The 23745-nt window shown below is 41.8% G+C and overlaps 1 protein-coding gene across 12 annotated transcripts in view; it reads right to left on the reverse strand.

The window, feature by feature from the left end:
* Positions 1-415: 415 nt before the first annotated feature.
* The window catches only part of SGCD (sarcoglycan delta), a 525277-nt gene continuing 501947 nt past the window's right edge, over positions 416-23745 (reverse strand). For all 12 annotated transcript variants that reach the window (XM_061343981.1, XM_061343980.1, XM_061343988.1 and 9 more), the window contains 2 exons: positions 5519-5642; positions 416-3865 (listed from right to left, as the gene is read on the reverse strand). In XM_061343981.1, the coding sequence (XP_061199965.1) occupies positions 3692-3865; positions 5519-5642 (298 nt within the window). In that variant the 3' untranslated portion in view covers positions 416-3691. The remainder of the gene's footprint in view (positions 3866-5518; positions 5643-23745) is intronic.

The following is a 23745-nucleotide window of genomic DNA, read 5'->3' on the forward strand; positions in this document are numbered from 1 at the left end:
GATCATTTTTGAAATTCCAGGCAGGAAGGCTCTAATTTAAATGAACTCAGGGAAAACCAACCCAGGCAGGTACGGCAACTGGGAGGGATTTCTTGGGCAAGGCAGGAGGAAAAGCGACCCTCATGCATGGGATGGAGCAGCCACAATTTCTCAGGGAAACCTGTACCAGGGTCTCACCACCCTCATAATGAAGAAGTTTTTCCTAATATCTAATCTAGATTTCCGCTCTGGCAGGTTAAAGCCATTCCCCCTTGTCCTGTCCCTACAGGCTTTTGTGAAAAACCCCTCTCTGGATTTCTTGTTGACTCCTTAGGCACTGGAAGACTGCTCTAAGGTCTCCCCAGAGCCTTCTCCAGGCTGAGCCATCCCAGTTATCTCAGCCTGTCTCCATAGCAGAGGTGCTTCAGCACCTTGGAGCACCTTTGTGGTCTCCTCTGGACTACAAGATGCCTGCGTCCTCCTTATGTTTGGGGCCCCAGAGCTGGACTCAGTTCTCCAGGTGGGGTCTCACAAGAGCAGAGTAGAGGGGGAGAATTCCTCCCCTTGATTTGCTGGTCATGTTTCTTTTGATGTAGCCCAGGATATGGTTGGCTTTCTGGGCTGCAAGTGCACACTGCTGGGTCATGTTGAGCTTCTTCTTAATCAACACCCCCAAGACCTTCTCCTCAGGACTGCTCTGAATCCGTTCTCTGCTCAGCCTGTAGTTGTGTCTGCCACTCACTGAACAGCAGGAGACTAATCACGTGGCCAACACAAGTGCAGGCAGCATCATCTAAACCTCTGTCTTACAACTCAAGTGGGGCTCAAATGGTTTACAAGTCTCTATGCGAAATCAATCATTCTAGCAACAATTCCTTGCCTTTCAACAAAACATATAATTTTATGCTTTTTAAGATGCTGTATGTTTGCAAAACATATTGCAGCATCCAGAACTCCTTTGCGTAGACATAATTAAGGTACCCTTTGTTCACTTCAGAGAAGCATCTGCAGTGATGGCACAGATGTTTAGGTTGTTCCCTAACAGCTCCCCCATAGGAATGCATACCAAAATAAATGTCCTTAAGCAGTTCCATGGCCTTCATGATACAAGAACATGATAACCTCATCCAAGAGCCTAGCTGAAAAGACCAACCACTCCAAATGAATTTATTGGGATGGAAATCCTCACCAGAGCAGCTCGAGGGTGCATGGGGATGAGGACTAAGCCACCGGCCTCTCAGGAGTGGAGCATGGAAGTCAGGACACAGCCTCCCTGCTGGGTCACTCCAGCCCTGCCTTCCTCACCAGCAGGAATACTCTCAAGGGTGGGAAAGTTAATGCAATTTGTTCTACTCTTCCTGCAGCAATGTCTTCAGAACTGCTCACATGGGATTTATTTATGAATTGGGCTGTTGTCACTAGAAGGTTTGTGTTCACTATTAAATGAAACAGGGGAAAAAAGATCTACAGTAAATGTAGGACTATGAATGGGACTTCACTTGTGGTCCTAGAGGTAACATACACAGTATTTTGCTATATTTAAAATGGTAAAAAAAACCCCAACTCTGTATCACTCTTAGATGTCCCTACAGTCTTAACACATTTCATCAATATCTGTTTTAAGTTGCACAACCAGTTCCCAAGACACCCTCCTATCCCTCCCCCCAAATAAACTAGTTTTAATAACAAGATAAATATGATGTGCTTCTCCTTGCTGAGTGCATTGACTTAAGGCATAGGCACAATTCCCCTCTTTGAACAGAGATGGTATAGTCCTGTGTCCCAATACAATTGTTATCCTGGGTGACCCTTTGCATTCAAACATTGGCTCAAGACATAATAATTACAGGAAAAATTCATTAACAAATAGATTGAGTTTGTTAATTAATCTGAAAGCATTACAGGAAGAAATTTTATCAGAGTGATGCTTGGTTAGCAGCAACACATCTAAACTCAACTCCACAGAAATCTTTCGAGCCCAGTCAGTTTTGGATTAAGCCATAATTGTTCATTTAAAACAAAAATCAAACCCTGGTACTTTCCACATGGCAAGAAATTATGTAGAAATCTGTAAAAGAAAGGATTGGCCTAAATTAAAGATTTCTGTCAGCTACATTTTATCTTGAAGATGGCTTGAAGAATACCAGCTTTGCTTAGATATCACTAGGGATGGGCACTGATCTGTCATATTTGCACATGAGGTAATACTTTCAAAAGCGTCTCAGTGGCTTAGAAACCTTGCTGTCCTCATGAACTTACTGCAATTTGGGTACTTTTGCAGCAATTAATGTATTTATTTTGCAGAGATTTTTATATGCATGGAGATGCAATTATGGATCAGAATTCAAAGGTCTGGGCCTTTCTCATTAGTTTACAGAACTTGAATAGTGAAAGTAATGTTACCAGCTCAGATTTCCTGTTCTATCCTGTGACTCCTAGAATTTAAAATAAGGAAAAATGCAACCATTGAAAGATTAAACCACAAAGTTTTGGGGGCTCAAATTCTAGAGGAACCAGCATCCAAAGCCCTTGTTTTCCAGTAATCTGCTTTGCTACAATCTTTATAAATCCTTAAAGAAGTCTGTTTCATTGTCAGCATCTCTGATATTTGCAGTCTCCATCAAATTTAAGTGACCTTGGACTGTATAACCTGAAAAGAAAGATTACAAGAATTCTGGCGTAGCACCTACATTACACACCTTATCTCTACAGACTTCTTAGTTTCTATGGGTAGAATAGGTAATTCTCTCTGTTTCTACAGGTATTGATAGGCAATGCCCAAATCTTAAATCTTCACACCTTCACACCTAATCTTCGCAAAATTAAAGATGCTAATGGAGAGCGATTCAGGACACCTGCCAATTAAGGAGATTCAGGATTTTTCTAGTTAATCCAACATTCACTTGGTTCTTTTTCCTTTCCAGAACTAGATGCAGCGCCAGTTTTGTTAGCAGAGAGATGACTTCAGGTCAGGCTTAGAGCTGATACATCACATCTGAATAGCAAAAGACATCCTTGGCCATGCACAGGCAAGTCCCAAAGCCCTTTAGAAAAACACAGGATTATTCCAGCAAGAAGATTTGGGCTTTTCTACTGACCAAGGGCAATCCGTCTCTCCCAGCAGGGAGCCATGCTTCAGGTAAAAATTAGAGAGTAATTTAACCTCAGGTATCTTGGATCACTCTATGTGATGAGTACATCACATCTGGCTAATTAGTTTTTCCTTTTTGTTTTTTTCACGCCACTGATTTAATGGTGCAAAAATAATCAGAGATGCTTCTCTTCCCTTTATATGTTGGTGGGTCTACATCAGTTCCAGGGTCTTGCCCAGCCAACAATCCCACTGCTCTGAGAACATGATCAAAAGCAAGGGGTGATCATTAGACTATATTAATACAGAAGGTTCCAAGGGAGTATCAAATCCAATTCAGCAGATTGTACCAGTAAATTTTGGTATGGGAAAGAGAAATGCTACACAAATGTAACAGGGTCACCCTGGGATTCCTTGTACTGAAACACCATTTTACACAGAGGATATATATATATTTTATATATATATTTTTATATATATATTCACACACACGCGCGCGCACACACAAAAAAAGTCTTTGATAGGCTTTCTGTGTTCTAGTAAAAATAGTTGGCAGCTGCAATCTGTGAGACCAGAACTGGCTTTTGTGCTGCCTGCGATGCCCCCACTGCAAATTGTCTCTCAAAGGCAGACGCTTGTATTTATCTGGCAGGTTGAGCTAGTGCCTGCCTGCGACAGAAACAACCTCCCATTGGGACACACACAGAGCTCGTAGATTTTTTGCCTGGACCCTGCAGAAGAGGAAGATCCTTGAGGCAAGTTAGGTAGTTTGATTTTTGCAGAATTCAAGGTTATCTGAAGGCGGAGGTGGGGAAAGAAAGAGAGAGACAGAATTAGTGGAGAGCTGTTATTTTTGATCTTATGTTCAAAGAAGCTTTCATCAGACAACTCAGCTACCACAAACACTGGGTAGGCAACTGTATTAATACTGATACAAATGTGGGTGAGCATGTTATCGGCCTTTACCATGAGATGCCCAACACCTCCAGTTTGTTTCTGCTAATCTACCCACTGCATTTTCCTGTCTCGTAGCTTCCTGGGACATCTCCATGTTTGGGTGAACCCAACTAGAGTTATCTCACTGCTGTGTGGCGTCCCTGCATGGTTCAGGTGCACATAACGACATCACTCCGCCACCAGGACTGCTGGCACTGAGATCCCATTGCCAGTTATGCTGTCAGGTTTGTAATGCTGACTTTTATGTATATTTTATGTATATCTGTAACACTTTCCTGTTTGTTAAAAACAACTTAAATGCTGTAACATAACTGAATTTTTCCTTATAAAACAGAACATAAAAGCGAACCTGTGGCAGCTTTTAGACACATGGCAGCTACAGAGGAGTGCTCTACCATCACTAAGAAGAGCACAGTAAGGTAACCTGCACACCAGAATATTACAGGGCAACTGTATTTGCTCTTATCCTCAATTACAGTAAGAGTCTCCAGTTTTAGCATTCAGCCATCTATCTCCTGAGACAGGTCAATATATGTATTTTAAAAGCAACTTAGTGTTAAAAACATTAAGATAACTTCTTGCAGTAATGAAATGCCTTGGACTTCAACTGTATTATATCAGGTCACTTGGTTGGGTTTTTTTGAATTTTTGTCAGTTTTTTGGTTAACACCACTGGTCTGGGTTTGGAATGTCTTAAAATGTTTAGAGATAACAGAACTGCAGTAGAAATCCCATCCTGTTTATTACTCCTGGCACCAAGATAGGAAAACTTAAGCTTATGTTGAAGCCCTACTGCCAGAGGTTCATCTTCAATGGGAAGCTCCTCCTGTTGAGGCCCTCAGTGGGTTCCCAGTGGGGGCTCCTTAGCTACATCCCTCAGTATCTTCCATCACTCTGGCAGGAAGAGGGGATGAGAACCACGTGCCCATGTATTTTTGACACACCAGAAGAGACTTAATTCAACATCTATTTTACTTTTGTTCTATGTTATCAGTTTTACTTGGTCTCTCTTCCCCTTTGGGATCTTACCTAGTGCAGCAACAATCTGTGTCTCCTAATGATCCCTTTCTTTCCAAAATGAAAACATCAGCTACAAAAGCTTTTCAGATCAATACTGGTGAATTAAGCTTTTCTTATAGAAAAATGTATGATAAAAGATTTAATTACGCTAGCCAAGTAAATCTTGTTTTAAAGTGACACGGAAACAAAGAATTTAGGAGCAGTCTGTATTTTACAGCTGCATAAATCTGCTTGAACAACAGATGCTATTATCCAAGCACTTTAAAAATAATGAATCAGCCTTTGCCACAGAGCATCTCATCTACATATGAGCTGTTCAATCACTGCTAGCAGAAACTAAGCTAGGAAGTCCTGCTGCACCAGTGCTCTCATACCAGTGTTTCAAATGCAGTTGCTCATTGACCCAGAAGGAGATCTGCAGATCTGTGGCTTGGTCTGGCTTTGCTGCAGGGCTTGACGTGCTTTGCTTACCTCTCCATCTTTGGATTCCAGCCTGAGCTCTGTCCTGCATGTGGCTTTCAAGCTGCCGGCCTCGGCATTGATCTCGATGCCTTTTGGAGCCTCCATCACCAGTGCACGTGTAGGTGACTCCAGCCTGTAACAGAGAGGGGAGTTAGCCTGGTGGGTTGAATATTCATGTTCAGTCTCAGGCTGTCATCTTGCACAGCCTGACTGTCCATTTCATGGCACCTTAGGACCTACTGCTGCTCAGATCCACAGCTGGTTTAGACAGTGGGAAGAATTCATGCACAGTCTGGTAAAACACATCACAAATCCAATCTGCTAATTGCAGATCGGTGCAATTAATCTAATATCTGTATTTCTGATATGAAATTACCAACTTTGCTATGCTGGGTCAAGATGCAAGGTACAATAAAGCTCCCCCCATGATCAGCTTGCTCATCTGCAAGTTCAGATTTCTAACTAATCAGTGTTAATGGGGGATATTAGCAAAGCAGGACACCTACACAGAGAGTAGAACACTTTTGTTCCTCAAACCATGGTCCAAGAAGGAACAAATTATTTGTCCTGACTCCCTATAATATGAGGTTTGGAAGAGTTTAAAGGACATAAAGAAATCAACGAAAACAATCAGGCTGAAGATCCCAAATGCTTGATGTCCAGTCCTACACCTACATCACACTGCTCCTCTCTGTAGTGCTTTGACCCTTCCAAAGCATGGATACTCCACACAGGTATCTGATAACTCTGTTATAGCACTGTTTAACATAGCCAAACCTTTTATTTCAGGCAATTGGGGTTAATGCTGCAAGATGTGAAAGTGAAAGGTTCAGTCTTCCTTACTGATTATCCATTCATAAGGCTTGTATTATACTTGTTTCTTCTGTTCTTTATAATACACTCTCTTATTACTTTCTGTATTGAAAATGATTAACAAAAACCAATTCCCCCCTTTGGGAATATCCTCTTTGTTGATTTTACCACCATTTATTTACTGCACCATCACAGAACTTAAGACTACGATCTCCCCACGTGAAGCAGGCAGGCAGGCTGGAGCAGAAGCTGCTCTGCTTTGACTGCTTCAGGCTTGCAGCACCAACAAAACCAAAGCACAGGGCAGCACATAGCCACCTAGCCCACTCAGGCAGCTTTTAGGACTGGCTTGCATCACTGCTGTGGCACTTCAACTGTTTCTCTGCTCCTCATATATAACCATTTGTGCAAGTCAGTGTATTCTTAAATGGACTCCTGCTAGTACTGAGACAACATTATGGGAGACTGAGGGAGAGCTGAATAAATTCAGCTGTATTTATTGCAGCCAGCAGTTCAACAAAGCAAAGGCAGAGTTCCCTCTGTGTGGCGCTTTTCATCTTATGGCTTTCCCTCTTGTTGCTGTCTTCATATTGCTGCCTTTTGAGCACCTTCCCCTACATATACCAAACTCATCTGTAATTTTGAGGCTGACTCAACTAAGTCTAAATTTCAGGCAAGGACTGAGGCATAAACAGCCAAAGGAATGAGCATGGTCTCATGGTTACCAGTCTCTGCACAATCTTTCTGAGCTGCTTTTTGCTCTCTTTACAGAAGCTACCCTTTATGTAAACCTTCTTCTGATCCCTCCTCTGGAATCACCCCTTGTCTGGTTTCTGAGGTTAAAACTGCTGCTACTCACTTCCCACCACTCCCATGACTGAACTGCAGAGTGCTTGAAGGCGTAAAAGCTTGCAAAGAGTGATTGCCACTAAAGAGTGATACGTGGGATATGGTTCCTTCTGACCTTTCAATTGCAGTAATTGTCTTTCCAATATCTGTTAGAATTTCTTATGGTAAAACCAGCCACAGCCCACAGCCATAGGACTCTGGAACATGCACTCATTAGGGAGGCTGAACACGCTGTCTGCCCCACGTTTTCTCTATGGACTTCTCCCCAGGGATACAATATGCTCCCATCTTCAGTGGTGTAGCTCACAGGCTTACCCTGAAAAATGCAGGACCCTCTGCTTGCACTAAGCCCCCAGGATCTGAGCTGCAGTGGCTGGGATGCAGGCACACATCCACTCCTGCTTCACAGGCAGGATCTTCCAGAGCTGAAACAGAAAGCTGGGGCCAGTTGTGTCTGAAGTCTCTGTAGCTAAATTCACCAGAGGATGTGTCCAAACCCCAAGACAGCTGAGCTAATCTGAGGATAAAACAATTCCTAAGAACCACAGCCAGGTGACTGCAGCTCTCCACCATATTAGTGACTCTTCAATTTCCTTGATGTCTTGGCTGTCTCAATGCATTTGTTCATCTGTTAATCTTGTAGCTCTTCTGCCCACTGAGAAATAAATCTTGTAAGTTCAAAACAGCGCTCAGACACCACAGTGAAAATGCACTCATTTGCAGCAGCAGAGCACTCAATTTGTGCTCTGTACAGGAGCAGCCCCAGTCCCACACCTGTGCTTTACTGGAGAGTGTAGAGAGCTGGGAAACTGGGGAATGTCTTCCCACAGTGGAGGGGGATCAAAGAGGTCCTTCTTGAAGATCCTCCCCTGTGGATACAGATCCCCCTAACATTCAACCAAGTTAAATTCATGCTTTCAACAGCCTGCCAAGTACTTGGGAATCTATTAGACAACACTGTTCCCAGGTTTTATTCTCTTTTCCTACCAACAAAGTGACTGAGTTACTTCTCCCTCCTCCACACAGTGAAAACCTACAGGCAGAATAACATCATCTCACAAACACTGAATAAACCCCACGATTTCAGATACATCCTAATCCCTGCAAAACTTCGTACCTCACAGAGGCCCAAAGGACCCTCTCAAGCACCTCCCAACAGCCCACAGTGCACTCTGAAACAAGCACATGATGTTGGGGCTTTGCTGCTGCTCCATAACTCACCCTGCTCCCTGCAGTACCATGTGCTTTTTGAAGCTAGCTGGGCTGACCCCAACTCTGCCATCCTAAATCTCTAGCTCACACAGCTGCAATCTTGCTGATATGCTGAATTAACCAAACTCCCTCCCTTCAATGTTGAAAACACAATTTTGACCCCCTTTCCCCCCTTTTGTTTAGAACCTTTAAACTATGCAAATGAGTGCAAGCACTATAACAGCAAACTGAGGTTCTTCCAACTATGAGAAACTTGGGCTTGCAGCCCACATGGTTTTGTCCTTGTGCTGTGGGTTTGGAGTCTGACACCTCTCTCTTACATGTTCAACACTGGTGTAACTCCACCCATTTGTATGGGACTTTTGCCCCAGTTTATGATACTGTAAAGGAGGATGAAAAGGTCTAAATATATTTTTCCTTGGCATTTCAGAGGCGTGTGATTGTAAGGGATTTAATTTGATTATTTTCTAATAACCCGAATGAACCTCTGAGATATCTGACTTTAAGCAAGGAGCTAAAAAAATCTATGCAAAGCCAGAGAAAGCAGTTGAGGACTTTATGCTCTTGGGGGGGTTGAGTAATGTTTACCTAATGCTTTCATTTGAATCAAGTGTTTAAGAGACACTCTCTTTTTAAACCTAATTCTGTCTTCCAGAGCAGAACCAATTTGGAGACTAATAATGAAAGAAAATGATTTAGCGATGAACAGACAATTTGTTCAAAATCAACATTTGTTTTCCAGTGTGATACGCTGGAGCTTTCAATAGGATTCACATCTCCCTGTTAGGTGTAAGCCTGTACTTACAGCAGGAGGCTGGGAAGGTGGCTGCATGAATATAGATTGTTTCATTATTTGCTTCTGCTCTTGAATTTTACATCCCAGCAATTGGCACATAAGCCCTTTTTATTGACCATGGGTGCTGCTTATTTTTGCTCCAGTATTGCCAGGACCAGATTCTGACCTCTCTCACAGAGCTGAGCAAGGAGGGTAAAATCACTGCTAAGCACAGAGTTACAGCTTGCTGAATTCAGGACAAAGAACTGCTGTCAAATTTGCTCCTGTCCCACCTACAGTCTCCTAGTAGGTGGATGAAGAAACAGTCTCCTATCTTGGTGACTACCCACAACATGGGAACCTCTCCTACGGATCCCAGCCTGTAAGACACAAGTAACAGGGTTTTCATAACTATCAAACTACCCAGGTTCCACTTATTACAGCATGGATTTTGAAAATCCCATTAAGCACCTAAATGCCATAACAAATCTGACCCTTAATCTCAGTTCTTAGTTCTGCAACAGAGGTAATAGCACTTCCCAGCTCCATAGGGAGGATGAAAAGGTAAATACATTAGTGGTTGTGAAGCAGTTACATACTATAATAACTGAGGCCAGGTAAGTACCATAGCCAAAGATAGATGGCTGGCAGATGGATAAGTGATCTTTCCAAAACTGCAATATTAGGCTCTTACCTTCATCAAAAATACTGTTAGTCTTGTTCCTCCCACTGCCCACACTAGGCCCGCATATGGATGTGTGAGATGATATATGCAAGGGAAGCCTTTCTCCAGCTTACCATGCTTAGCAGACAGTGCCAAATGTGCCTCTTAAGCCCTTTTACTCAAACCTACCACTGAAGCATCTCACATTTTAAAGAGATGTGATGGCACGTGTGTATCTCACAGGGAGCCCTCTCCTGCTGCTGCTGGAAGTTTTGTGCTCCTGGGAATCAATAAGGGAACAAAATTTTCAGTGCTTCACTTTGAAAACTTCAGCAATAATTCAAAGGAGGTCAGCACGTGCGTTTGCATTGTGGTTTCCCTGAAAGTCATCATCCTCTTGGAAAGATCATTACTTATCCAGATTTTTAGTTTTCATTTCCTTCATCATAAACAGTCCCATTAATCACTCCAGTAGCATGGATTATATTTCCTCATTGTCCCTGTCCTCTTCCCCAGGATAATGCATTGTTTTCCTTACTATTATGAATAGCCTTTTGAATTTGAGGAGAAAAGAGGATGTAACAGATGGTGAAGGCAGTACCACCAGCAGCTAGGGGCTGCTGATGTGCTTCCAATGAAGTGGACACAATTTCTTTAAAAAAATAAACTAATCCAAATAGTTCAGGGTCCAGCATTGATGCAAACAGGACCTGCAATGAGTGGTTGGTACCAAAGGCTGCAGCACAGTAGAGAGATGATCCTCAACAGTTGATGTGATCTGAGGACCTATTACTTTTTATTTTTTATTTATTTATATATATATATATTTTTTTTTTACAAGGAATGGCCTCAAGCTTCAGAATACTTGTCCCCAAGAGAGGATTTTGCTGTGTGGGTCACAAACTTGGCTTTCAGTATGGAAATGGAAGGAGACGTTTACTCTCGGGAGGTGAGAAGCATATGATGCAGCAGTGTGGTAATGTGAGCTAATTTAATTTTGTTTAGAAACCTCTGGACTGAGAACAGAGCATGCATTTACTGCAGCTGTAGCCCATTATTTCTAATGACTCTAATTATTTCTTATGGTATCCATCTGACCAGCTGTAAGATTTCACATTGAGCATAAAATTAGCCAGTGTTACCACTGTGCCTGCTTACATCTCATACAGTTGGTAAATTATGCTAGCAAGTAAACATAGAGCTCCGTCAATTTGCCAATAATGAACTAGTTCCTCAGGTTGAAGTTTGTTTTCTGTTTTAACTCCCTTGTGTTGATGAAATCAGTGGGACCACCCACTTGCAGTGACTTGTTCTTCTGACTCCATTATGTGTGTGTTATCTTAGATATATCTGTTCATAGAGGAAAACACAATACTTTTCTCCCTATGAACTGGAAGTTAATTAGCTTTTACTGAGTTGCAAAATCCCCATACTTAGTTTCTATTTCTAGAATGCTTTTTTTCTCTTTCTTTTAAATTTGTCTTACCTTTGCCTGTATTGGAATGAAAAACGTTTGGGAGAAGGAGCAATGGGTTGGGTCTGGGCTCACCTGGTAGAAACCTCAGTGGATCATAAGCTCAAGCAAAGTCTTGTCATCTCCCAAAAAGCAAAATGCTCTGCCCTGAGCTTTACCCTTCATCACTGGATTTCCTTCCTCCTGGAAGGTACTGCCATTTTGTAAGGACAAAATAAGCTACAATATAATATAAATATAATATAGAACAGGAATGAAAAAAAAAGGCAGCTGGCCTTGGTACATCAGAGGAAGAGGTTCAAATGAAAGTGGCATAATGCACAATGCCTTTTTCCAATGATTTTGACAAAGTATAATGTATATGGCCCAGTACAAAAGCAGCAAGTATTCTGAGGGCTTACAGAAGAGATCACTGCTAATTAGGAAACATGTATCCCTGTTATTTACTGCCTAGCACTGACATAAATCTTGTTTTCAACTACATGTTAATGAAGCACACCAATTACTGTTTGAATAGGGACATCTGATTACAGTCTCAATCAACAGAAATAAATCTTGCTTATGGAAGGTTTCCAGGGTATTTTCTTTAGGAACATTAATTACAGAAGTAAACAAGGATATATTATTATCATATCATCCAATTGTAAATCCTGCCTATTGCTGTAAATACTGATATTGAAAGCATGTATCTCCATACAGTTTCCAGTGTTTATGCTGCAAAGTGACGATCCCAGTGCAGCCATACTCTGAAACAGATTTGTATGGCTGATGGTCCAAAGCCTCATGTAATTCTTAATATGGTCTAGCAGACAATGCTATCATCCACAAACCATAGTCAATACCTAAGGAAAATCCAGTTAAAGCTGTCAGAGACCTGACAAGAGCAGAGGTCTAATGATGCTTTATTGGAAATTAGTCTTCTAATTGAGGTAGAGATAAATCTGGTTCAAATGGCAAGGGGTGCAACAAGTTTGCTTAACTGTACTCGGTAACACAGATGCTAAAGGGATTTTGCACAAAGCTGGGTCAAGAGAAAGAGAAAAAGAAATTCAGAAAATAATATAAATTACCCTTGTACTTAACACTGTTCATAAGCTTTAATATTTTCTTGGATAGGGAACTTGGTGAACATGCAGGAGAATAGTTCAGCTTGGACTCTGCAAGCGCTGCAGTCCCTGACGAATGAACAGTTGAGTGTGTGCATGTGTTTGTGGGTACCTGTCTGCTTGCTCCACCTTGCCCTCCTGGTGTGCTGCATCAGTCAAGTCCTGACCATTTCCCCCTGTTTCAGCTCTGCTAATTCATTCTCAAGCTAATGCCTTAAATCTTGTTTTAGAACTTTCCTCTTCTTTTTCCTTTCCCCTCTTTTTTTTTTTTTTTTTAATAGAGCTCTTACAGCCACAATACAAACAGGAGTGCTTAGGCATGAGAAGTGTAATAAATCTGCTGCTGGTTTTGCTAACTTCAGCTCAGTGCCCAACAAATATATTTTTCACCTAATCTGAGCTACAGGCACTGTGTTTAGTGAACTTCTCCTAAAACAAAACTCTCCTGACCATATAGCAGAAATAGCTTAATATCTCTTCAGAGACTGCAACTCCAGGAGGGCTAATTGAATAACAGGAGGGGTTTGAAACCATTACAAAGCAGGTTAAAGCCAGCACTAGGAATTAGCCTATATTCAAAGAAGAGTTGTGTGGGACTATTCAAATGAGGAACAGGAGGAGTTTGTAGGTACAGTACCAGCTTGCAGCATGAAGGAGGTGAGAAACAGCTTTCACTTTCTTCTTAAAAAGTACTACGTTCCTCAGCATAGCAAAGTTGGAGCACGCAGGTCCTCCCAACACACTGCATATCCCCTGTTACAGTCTTCCAGTACGCTTTGCATGAGCTGAGGCTTATTCAGAGATCTAAAAAGTAGTAAAACTAGAAAAACATGCATGAGCCAAAGCACAATTGTAAGTTATTTGTGTTTGCCTACCATGCTACAGCATGAGAACTGCTGAAGGGGATGTAATTATGCAATGTTGTCCTATATGTTTTAGGGCTGTGGTTTGGTTTCTCTGACTTTTCAGGTTATCTCTGGAATGTTTTACAAGAAGCCAAATATAGTATTTAGAGGGCAAATCTAGAGTTCAAGCAGAAGATACCGAATTTATCTAGGGAGAAAAATGTACTGGTAAATACTGTTGAGATCTAGTTTCATTCTGAACTGGAGAAGTGGTGAAGCATAGAGACTGTCAAAAGAAAGAGTGGAGATTAATGTTTAACGAAGTGAAGATATTACTGAGAAAATTAAAACCATCTGGATAATTACAAAATTCTGTTGCTTATAAGTCAAGAAAGGAAATTATCATAGAAATTAGGAGATAGTTGAAAATGATGTGCAGTAAATACAGAAGCCGTTTAAGAAGATAATGTGCTTAAGTGGCCAGGGAATGGATTCAGGGATGCACAATGAATTATTCCTATTTTAAGTGTAGAGATGACTGCAACTTCACTCTCCTCACCCAGTGGGTTGTAAGCAAATAGGTCTTGCTCTGAATCCCTGCTGTGCCTGCCAAACCCAAGCAGAGAACTGCCTGCAGGATTACCTCTGTCCTGTGGTGTTCAATCTTTCAGCCTTAATTGATAAGCTGGAACACCCAGAGTCATTAGTGAGCCATGTGGTGGGAAACCTCCACTGGCTGAGACTAGAATAAGATCCTGAGGAGGCACAGGGCCCATGAGCACCGCTGGGCAGAGGAGTTATCAGCTGAGAGCAAGGGCATGATTAGTAAGAACACAGCAATTGTAGGTGAGACTGAGAAGATCCAGTTCGTACTGGATAGCCCGGTATGTTAACATGAACTCTGCCAGTAACCAGCCATACGAGACATTATGAAATACAGGAGCGAAGAATCAGCTCTGGCTGGAGGAAAATCAAAGGACAGATGTTCCTGGCATGGTCAGAAGTGGGGCAGTAAATTACAGAGCAGGCTGAGCTCTAACTAAGCCACAGTGCTGCTACTGATGGCGCTAGATGGAACTTAAGAGCCTGTAATTATTTTTATTACAAAAAACTAACCACTAACTGTCTCTTGTCACAAGTTATGTAGTCTGGGTCACAACTGGTCAAGTAATGGTCTGGAAATCCCTTTGTGGCTATGTGTGCTAACCAGAGGGCTTGGAGCTGCAGCATGACCATACCTCTTCTGCTGACTACAGCTTCTCTGCCTTTCCAGCAAGGCAAAGTAACAGGCGTGGTAGTTAGATATGCCCAATCTACTACCTAAACCACCTTTTTTTCTGCTTGTCTGATACACCTTGTCACCTACCTTCCTGCAGTAAAATATAACAAACCGAAACAAAATAAAATCCTCCTCCTGTTGTGTGCATTAATGAGCACGCTCGTTTCACACATGGAGAAAAATAATTACTTTCTATGTTACCATAATTGCCTAAACCACAAATGCATTTTTCAGAAATGAGGCTGAGCTGGTGTAAATTTCTAATTACAGGTTGAAAGCTTCTAATTAAAAGGCATAAATTGGAAGAAATCTTTTTAACCAGAATTAGAGAAGAGGCTGCTAAGAGTGGGTATTATCTGGATGCATTCTCTCCAAGCCTGGGAGGAAAAAGGAAATAAAACCACGTCATCTCAGTACTTCATCAGGGCCACTGACCCCACTTGCTACCTAATGTCTAATGATGCGCTGCTATCAGGAACGCGGAAGAGGTGAATGCTTCACAAAGCAGGTCTGTGTGGCCACCACAGAGCAACCCTGGGCCATTGGAGCAGGGAGAGGGGCAGCTGTACTGTAGCCTGGAGGTAACGGCTAAGGCTGAAGTGGGCTTTTTGCTGAAGTTTATACTGGCTTCTGGATGGTGGCAGGACAACAAAAGCCATCTGAGTTGGCCTAAAGTTATAAAACCTGATGGGAAGATGGTCCTCAAGTCAGCTAAAGCTTGCTAGATTAATCCCCAAATATATATTATTATATATACAGCACTCTTCTTTGGGGTGACTTTTGTGTGCAGTCAGTGGTTGACCACTGGGGTATAATTTGGGCCAACTCACCACTACTTTCATGGCTTATTCTTCTGCTTTACTTTGGAAGAAGGCAGCACTATGCATATTTTTTGTCTTCTTCTGTGTTTTAGGGTTTTAAATAATCCTGCTGAGCAGACCAGCACGTCATCACTGACAGATAAATCACTTCCTTGTGATAACCCAATATACTCAAATGAGAGGATTACTGGCAGGAGTGCAGTGCTATGCAAATATGGCAGCCATTACCATCAGTACTTTGCATGCAGTCTTTACATCAGAACTGCTCTATGAAGAGATGTTGATCTAGATTTCCATTTTAGAATTCTTTTTGGAGTCTACCTGTCATGGTATTTTTGCCTGCTGTTTGGTCAGGCATAAAGGGAAAGGGTCAGGTAGATTAAATCACATGCAGATAGCACACAGGTTCAGCCTCCAGTGCTTTCTGCAATGATGATTTACTTCTCCAACGAATTATTCTATTTCTTATAAAAAGATTGGCTTTAATAGTAAATCACTTTCAATGAGAAATATAGAGATAACAAAACTAAAAAAGATTTGAAATGGTAGAATAAAAATCCTTCTGTGTAAAAAGGTGTGTCTGTATGCATCATATACTTGGTGATTATACCCTTTGGAAACATGCACACACTTCCCTAAGTAGATTTGAAGAGCTTATTTAGCATGACAATTTGGCTACAACCTGATGACTATTTCTGAAAACCCATTTATAGACCTTCAGACACTCACACTCCTACGGCATATCCATTCATTGTACAGTCAATTTATAATGATTCCACCAAATTAAATCTTTATTAACAAACTTATTGACTCTGGCTTTGACTTTTTGTCCCCTCTTTTAATTAACTGCAGTAATGAGACAAGCAACATCCAATATAACATCTGACCAAACATTTTGTTTAAAACCTGCAGTTTATTTCAAGCAGCTTCACAAAACATGAAGGCTGAATTGCTATTTACTAAATGTCAATTTTCACACTCTGTTGAACCTTTTCTGAAGCTTGTCAACCACAAATTTGTAGTCATTTCCCCCCCTCTGATCAGAGCTATATACAGCATGTAACAGGTTTTCAGTTACTTTTCATTTTTATGTAGATGTTCTATTTTCTGGGCCCAGTATACTTCACAAAATGGTAAATATGCATAAATTGTCAATCTAAAGAGATGTATACACCAAAGTTGTGGCCTCTTCCACAGTCACCATTTACACCGGTAATACAGCTGTATGTCCGTATGCATAAGGCCACAGGAATCATGCAGACATCTCAAATCCAGCCTGTTACTATGCAACAATACTGCATCATCCTCCTTCCAAATGTGTTGGGCTCTTGATCAGAGTTAGGGAAGTGTTTCACCTTCCAGACCACTCGTTCACAGCCTTGCTCCCTGATTAGAGGCACGATTCCTATTTCCAGCTGCAATTCCCTGCCCTGCTGCCTGGCAAGCATAAAGCAGCCTTGCTTGGTCACAAACACACACACGCTTCTTTGTACAAACAACTATGACCATGCACAGAGATGTGTGCAAAGAAATATCTCTCACAGGGTCAAAACCACTGGCAATCACTAAATTTGATCTAAGTCTTCCCACACTTATTACTACTTGCTAAAGCTGCGATAGCAAAACGGGATGACTAAAGATGCTATCTAGGTCAGGACACTACCACTGAATAGGATGATAACCAGTGCTTAGTCTGATTTCTGGCATAAACAAGCCTGGAAATCACCTACTCATTCCTGTATCAAACCTAGCTGAACTGAAACCTGCCTTTTAACAACACACAGACAACTTATTAAAAAGTATCCCCTGAGGTAAGATTCCTTTACATCCCTCCTTCACAGCACTCCTCCATAACCCATTTTGACAATTCAAAACTTACAATGTGCAGTAGAGAATACAAACAAGTGACAAAAGAACACATTTCTCTAGAAGAACGCCAAGACAAAGCCAAGGAACACGCAAGACAAGACACAGAGAGGGGCTCAGTGCTCTTCTGTGTGACCAGTTGCCATTTCAACACCATGGAGTTTGCCAGGGCAACTGGAAGGATGAGAAGTACTTGAAGAAGTTAATCTCAAAGCTCTTTGATAGTCTAGAACTGAAAGTCTTGAAGCTATTTGAGAATTCCAACTAATTTCTTGTTTTCAAACATGCAAAGGGAAATAGACTGGGAAATGGTGCAGAGAATAAAATAACGGGATTGTGTGGGTGAGTGGAGGGAGGAATGAACAGAGACAGAAAGAGATCAGGAAACTAAAAATCCCCAACTTGCTGAAGAAGAGAGTATGGAGCTGTGTCCAAAGGGACTACTTTAATTCTGCGAAAAGGATGTTTTGTGAGTTCTTTGCATCAATTTATCTTCAGCTAAAAATGAAACTGTTTTCTGTTTATCTTTTGCATATAATCACTCCTGAGTAAAACACAAATTTTAAGGTAAGATTTGGCAATCTTTCAAGAGTGAAATGCTAGATGACAGTTTTCTTAACTAAAAGAGAAACTGAGCTGGGTGGTGGCAATTCATCCTATGCTGGGAGATGACTATATTACCATGAACCTACCTCTCCATAGGGCAGCAACATCCCTGCTCCACCCGGAATTGGTGGCAACTGGGAGCTATGCAGCACTGCTGCTCATGGGTACTTGTCTCAAGAAGCTGTGATTCCTCCTTCTGGCTCTGCTTATGCTATTTGATATGTGCCACTGTGCTATCGCTGGCACTCATGCTGTAGGCTGTTGACCCTGTTTGTTCTCCAGCTCCTTGGGTCAGCCGCAGCAAAATGAGAAAATGTTCAAGGTTTCTTGCCTTCTATGAGGTTCCTTCTGTCTTTCCTTGGGCAAGTCTGCTTTTTGAATGTAATAACCTCCCTCATATGACTTTTAAGTAGATAACAAAGAGACAACTACAGCTGCTGAAGGAAGAGGTCAAGTGGAGGTGAAATGAAGTGGATTTAAAAAGCTCCCGCACCATTCAGTGGCACAAACCACTTCCTAGAACAGGTGTTTAGCTGGGAATTTAATTTCATGTCATTTTACTCTATTTTATTTTGAATTTAAAGAGAGGCAGGCAGGTAGGAGGACTGTCTTTGTGGCTGAAACACTGCAATTCAATTTTGAGCTTTGTGATGAGCTACCTTTGTGACCATGCATGAGTACATTCAGTGCTCTCTGGTTTTACTGCAGCATAGCAGCGGTGGGGATGGCTCAGCACAGCCCAGGAGAGGTGATTCTCCCCAACACCACAAAGTGATACAGGCAGGTCTTCACTGCTCATTTTTACCAGTACCCAAGGCAACTTCCTCATAGCAAACTGTCACCCCCAATGCAGAACATAGCTCTCAGCCATCACCTCCACAAGAAACTTCACCAGAAGGTCTCACGTGGTAAGAAGGCCCTCAGGTATACAAAAGTAACCCTTTGGACTTCCCAAATACTGTCTTTAAAAGAACTCAATAAAATTAACTTGGGAACATAACACAGGAAAGGAAATTAGACCTTAAAATCAATTTTTTCTTTTGCATGGCCAAACCAAATAATAACCAACAACAATCAAAGCCACGAGGTATCTTACTTTTTTTCCTAGAATTCCTTGCTTTTACAGAATTGCCTGCACCCTCATGGTATCTCTCAGCAGGAATCTTAACACTATTGATTGTCTGCTCAGAAGGTAACAGGAGGGAAAATAAAACAGGCAAGAGCTTAACTCTGCAGTCCATGTGGCCACCACTGCTAAAACCTTTCCAGTGGAAATGACTACCATGGTCTTCATCTGTGTCAGTAACCAAACCCACCACTGAGCCAGGAAGGGCTGGCACTAGGGTATTTCTTCCCTTCTCTTTAAAATGCTGGTTAATTCCAGAAGACTGAATCCTCAGTTTGTGGCCCCAGGGAAATGAGGGCATTAGCATCATGTCCACACACCACGCTGAGGAGCCATTGGGCTCAACACTGGACCTCCCAAACCAGTACCACTGCCCACTTGGTAACATTTCTACAGCATTATGCACAGTAAGAACTCATTTCACCTACAGCATTTAGGAACTAATCCTGTGTTAGAAAAGATTAGACAAACCTGCTCTGGTTACCCATACACAACTAGCTGTGAATTGGAAGGAAGTGTAATTAAAACACAGGACTATCACAAAAGACTGGAGACCTGTAAAGATGTGTACATGCTAGTCTTGCTAGTCTGTTTTTAAAATTCTGCTGTGGCATCTTTCTGTTCCCACTGTATGTGAAGGAGGTCGCTGTATATGACTTTCATGTAGTATCTGCTGATGGATCTTGTGGACTAAATGATTTTCACTCCTACATAACATACCACATTAACACTCCCTGGACTCAATAAAACACGGACAATGGGATCATGAGTCCCATCACACAAGTCTCTCAATAGAACCTACTGCCTTAAACAGGGGGGGAGAAGGAGCCAGCTGCCTCTTACAGAACTTGGAAATTGCCAAAGAATTACTTTTCTGTCCCTCAGATACTAAGTTCACTGCAGCTCTCCATTTTACTCCAATGATTTCCACAGCCCATTTTTCCCATGTGCTGCTGCAGAGCAAGTCCCCAGATATAAACAACAGTTGCTGAATATGGACAATTTCAAACAATGCAATAAATTGCAATTTTTAGTTTATAGGTGATGACAGTAATGAAGCACCCAGGGCAAATCCACTGAAACCACACAACCCCTCAAACCAGTATAAACAACTGGTTTCATTTCAACTCTTCTGCCACATCAGAAGAGCTCAAACTAGGTTGGACCTGCCTTCCTGCAGGCTGTGGAGCCATGTTCCTCCAGTGGGAATGCCTGCTTGGGGCTGCAGGGCATGGCCGGGTCTGGCAAGGAGCAGCTCTGGCAGCGGGGATGCAGAGTGAAACCTGGGGACAGGTTTTATCCAGTGATGCTGACTACACTCCTAATATGCCTCTACAGATAATGGTGTACAGAGTATCTCCTCTAAAGGCTATCTTTTATAAAGCAGTCACATCCTGACAGTCATGCTGCTTTAACTTTACTGCTCTAGTTAGAGGTATAATGTGAGAAGAGCTTAAAGAGATATAACTGGACAGGCCTGTTTTAATTGTTCCCACTAGACCTGTGCTCTGTGACCTTGGATATCTACAGAGCCATAAATCTGAGCTTTGATTGCTGTTCCCATAGTGACTGGCAGGAAGAACACACTGGAGGGTGGACTAGGACAGCTTCAAGCAGGCAAGCAGCAACTGGAAATGATTAAGTTCAGAAGCTCTGGGGACACTAATGTCACTGCAGGCCAGCCAACCTGGAAGATAAACATTGCCGGGCACTGCAAAAATGATTTTTCTATTTGCTTTCCACTGAGAGAGTGAATGAGGCTACACTATAGGCATCAGGTTTGGCAAATGAGACCGTGAGCTTTTCTAAGGCAAATTTACCAGTCCTTTCTGCTGCTGAAGCTACTAGCTCGGCACACTTACTGCTGAGGAATAGGAATACCAGCCCTTGAGCTCACTTAGATCTGCAGAGCAGGCACAGTTGATGCATGGGGAACATTTTCTACTTGGAGCAGCACATGACCTAAGAAGCTAAATCATCCCATGCAAAGCTGCCAGGTACCTGGGCTGTGCCTTTTCTAATGCCAAAGCCAGCATGGTTATTTCTATAGTGCTCTGCATTGTGCACCGAGGGCTGTCACAGGGTTCGGTGTGGAAACCTTTGGCATCCCACTCCAGAAGGTTAAGGACCTGCTGTGCACTTGGGGAGAGGAGTGCAGCTTGCACTGCAACTGTCATGTCCAGTTCTCACTGTCACGGTGCTCTATGCCGTGAATACAAAAATAGAATTCAAATAGCTCTAAACACTCCTATTTCGATATAAGAAATGGTAAGATTTCAGGGAAAAAAAGGAGAGGTACATGCTGGCCTGAGTATATATAAAAGCAGCTCAGGAATATTTATATTAGCAGAGTGCACAGCAGGAAAAGCTAGGCTGTGCTAATGGCAAAGCTGCCAGTGTGTTTCTGAGTGACTTGTTCAATAGCACAGTGTGGTGTGCTCGCTGGCTGCCCATCCATACACAGTTTCATTAACTCCCCAGAAATCAGGGGCTTATGCATCACAGAATAATGGAATTTACACATGGTCAAATCTAGCACCACCCGTAGATCACTCAAAGTTATAACCCTCAGAAAGCCAACAGCCTCACCATCTCTATGCGTGTCTTAAGGTTTGGAACGGAAAATAGCTGTTTTACCATCCAGCATAAATCAGCAATTATTCAGACGGGAAGTAACAGTGAATCTACCTGTCTATACACTTTGTACTCTACCCAAAGTCTCCAATTCACTTATATTAAACTCTATAGACTTTGGTATTGTGGCAACTTTACTGCCAAAAGAAAACAGATAAGCCAATAAAAGAGCAAGTACAAGGCATCGCTTCTCCCTTACTACATACAGCACTTTTACGTAAACACATAGGTCTGTTAAAAACATGGTAAATTCTGTCACATTTTGAAATCAAGATTACATGGTCTTTTACAACAAGAAGTTTAGTGGCACACCACAGGGAGACACCATACTGCTTTCATGAGAAACCCAATCATCCACAGTCTCTTCTCTATGCCTCTAGCCTTTCACTGCAAGTAGATCTTGTCATTTTTCAAGCATCTGAGTCAGATTTGCAAAGTCTGCACATTGTTATGGTGACCACAAGCACTTAATGCACCAGCTGGGTTTTGGTTTTTTTTTCCAAGTTTGGTTCCTCTGTTGTTGTTTTTAACCAAGTAGAAAACACCAGAACTGCCCAACATTCTTCTTTAAAATGAGCAGCTCATGATCTCCTGAGGTTTGTACAGTATGGAGCACCATACTCTGAAAAATCAGTAAGTATAAAACCCGAATCTCTCAGGTTCTCATATGCCTGAAGTTACTTTTGGAAATGTTAACTAGCAAAGCATACGGGCAGTGCCTGATGGGTTCTAATGGATAACACATATACTAGCAGCTTCCCAGAATACTCATCTCTGAAAGGAAGGAAGCTCTGCAGAAGTGGCCTGGATAGCTCCATAAATCAATGCCACACTGCTAATTCCTGACAGCTACTAAAATTTAAGGGATGATCAATTTTAAGGATTGCTCCTACAGAAGTCTTGCAATTGTTCTTTCAAGAGAGCCATAATCTCCACATGGGGAGCAAGAGAACCATTGTATGTAAGTATTCAGTAACTTTGCTGAACTTTCAGTATAGCTCTTGACAGCTAATTTTGTTATTCATCACTCTAAGCAAAAGCACAGCTAAAGGTGTTGCTTTTGTTTCTGGAAATTCAAACTGGAGTAGGAAAGCCAGACACTAAGGAAATTGTATGTGCTTTGCTTCACTTAGAAACAGAGAACTGGCATCCAGCTAGAAAAAATCTTCCTCAAAGAGATGATTATGAAACCAACACTCACTTTGGTGTTGTGCAGACATTTTGACATACTTTTAATGTGTATCTGAGCACCTTTGCCTGCAGAACTCCTATTGCATTGACACCAATTCCCCTTTCAAGTCACATCAGTTTACAAGGTATGATGCAACGTCATTGAAAATGTGCATATATTTATTAGAGATTACAGTGTAAGATATGCAGGCACCTTGAAATATATTTCAGACTGTGACGGCAAGCAGAGTGACTGAATATATGTCAGAGGTTTATGATGGACTCTAAAGTGTCTTCATTTAAGAGAGAGCATCCTTTTTTATAGGCATCCTTTATTGCTTGATTTATTCTTTCTATCTGTAACTAACCTCAACACTCAGATTCAGACTCCTGATGTGATGTTGCTTGAATGCCATGCACCTCAGAGCTCTGCAAAATGTTCTGACAAATTCATTGCTTAGTCTCCTCTCACTGTTCAGAACAATGTTAATGGATGGACAGATTAAATGATACCCCACTGCTCAACCGAGACCCCATAAAATCAACGTATTTAGTGGGTGTTTGAGAAAAATCTGTCATATACTAAACAGGAAAGAACAAGAAAGGACTAGGAGAGATTTAGTGCTCTATTTTCCACTCTCTTTAGCAGTTTTGCCCTTGATGTTTTCAGTAAGACCTTTTTTTTTTTGCAAAGAATTAGGCATGACCTGATGTAGGGGATGAGGATAAATGACTCTCTTCTCCATACAATCAGTTAGATCCCATATAGCAAAACCTGAGCATTTATGGAAGTATTCAGGGCATAGATGGGCCAAGTCCCATACTAAGGCAATTACCAGATCCCGGGTTGTTTCCAGATGTGGAGCTCATGAAGAAACACATAGAGTGTGTTTACAAGAAGACCTCACTAACTTTAAGTGAATTACACAGAAGTGATCAAGGGACATGACTTCATGGGAATGGTTTTGGGTTTTTTAATAAAGGCAAAGCGTTGCC

Source organism: Neopsephotus bourkii, unplaced genomic scaffold (genome assembly GCF_033783945.1).
Source record: "Neopsephotus bourkii isolate Nb327-2 ecotype Australia unplaced genomic scaffold, CSIRO-AGI_Nbou_v1 NB_1846, whole genome shotgun sequence".
Classification (NCBI taxonomy): domain Eukaryota; kingdom Metazoa; phylum Chordata; class Aves; order Psittaciformes; family Psittacidae; genus Neopsephotus; species Neopsephotus bourkii.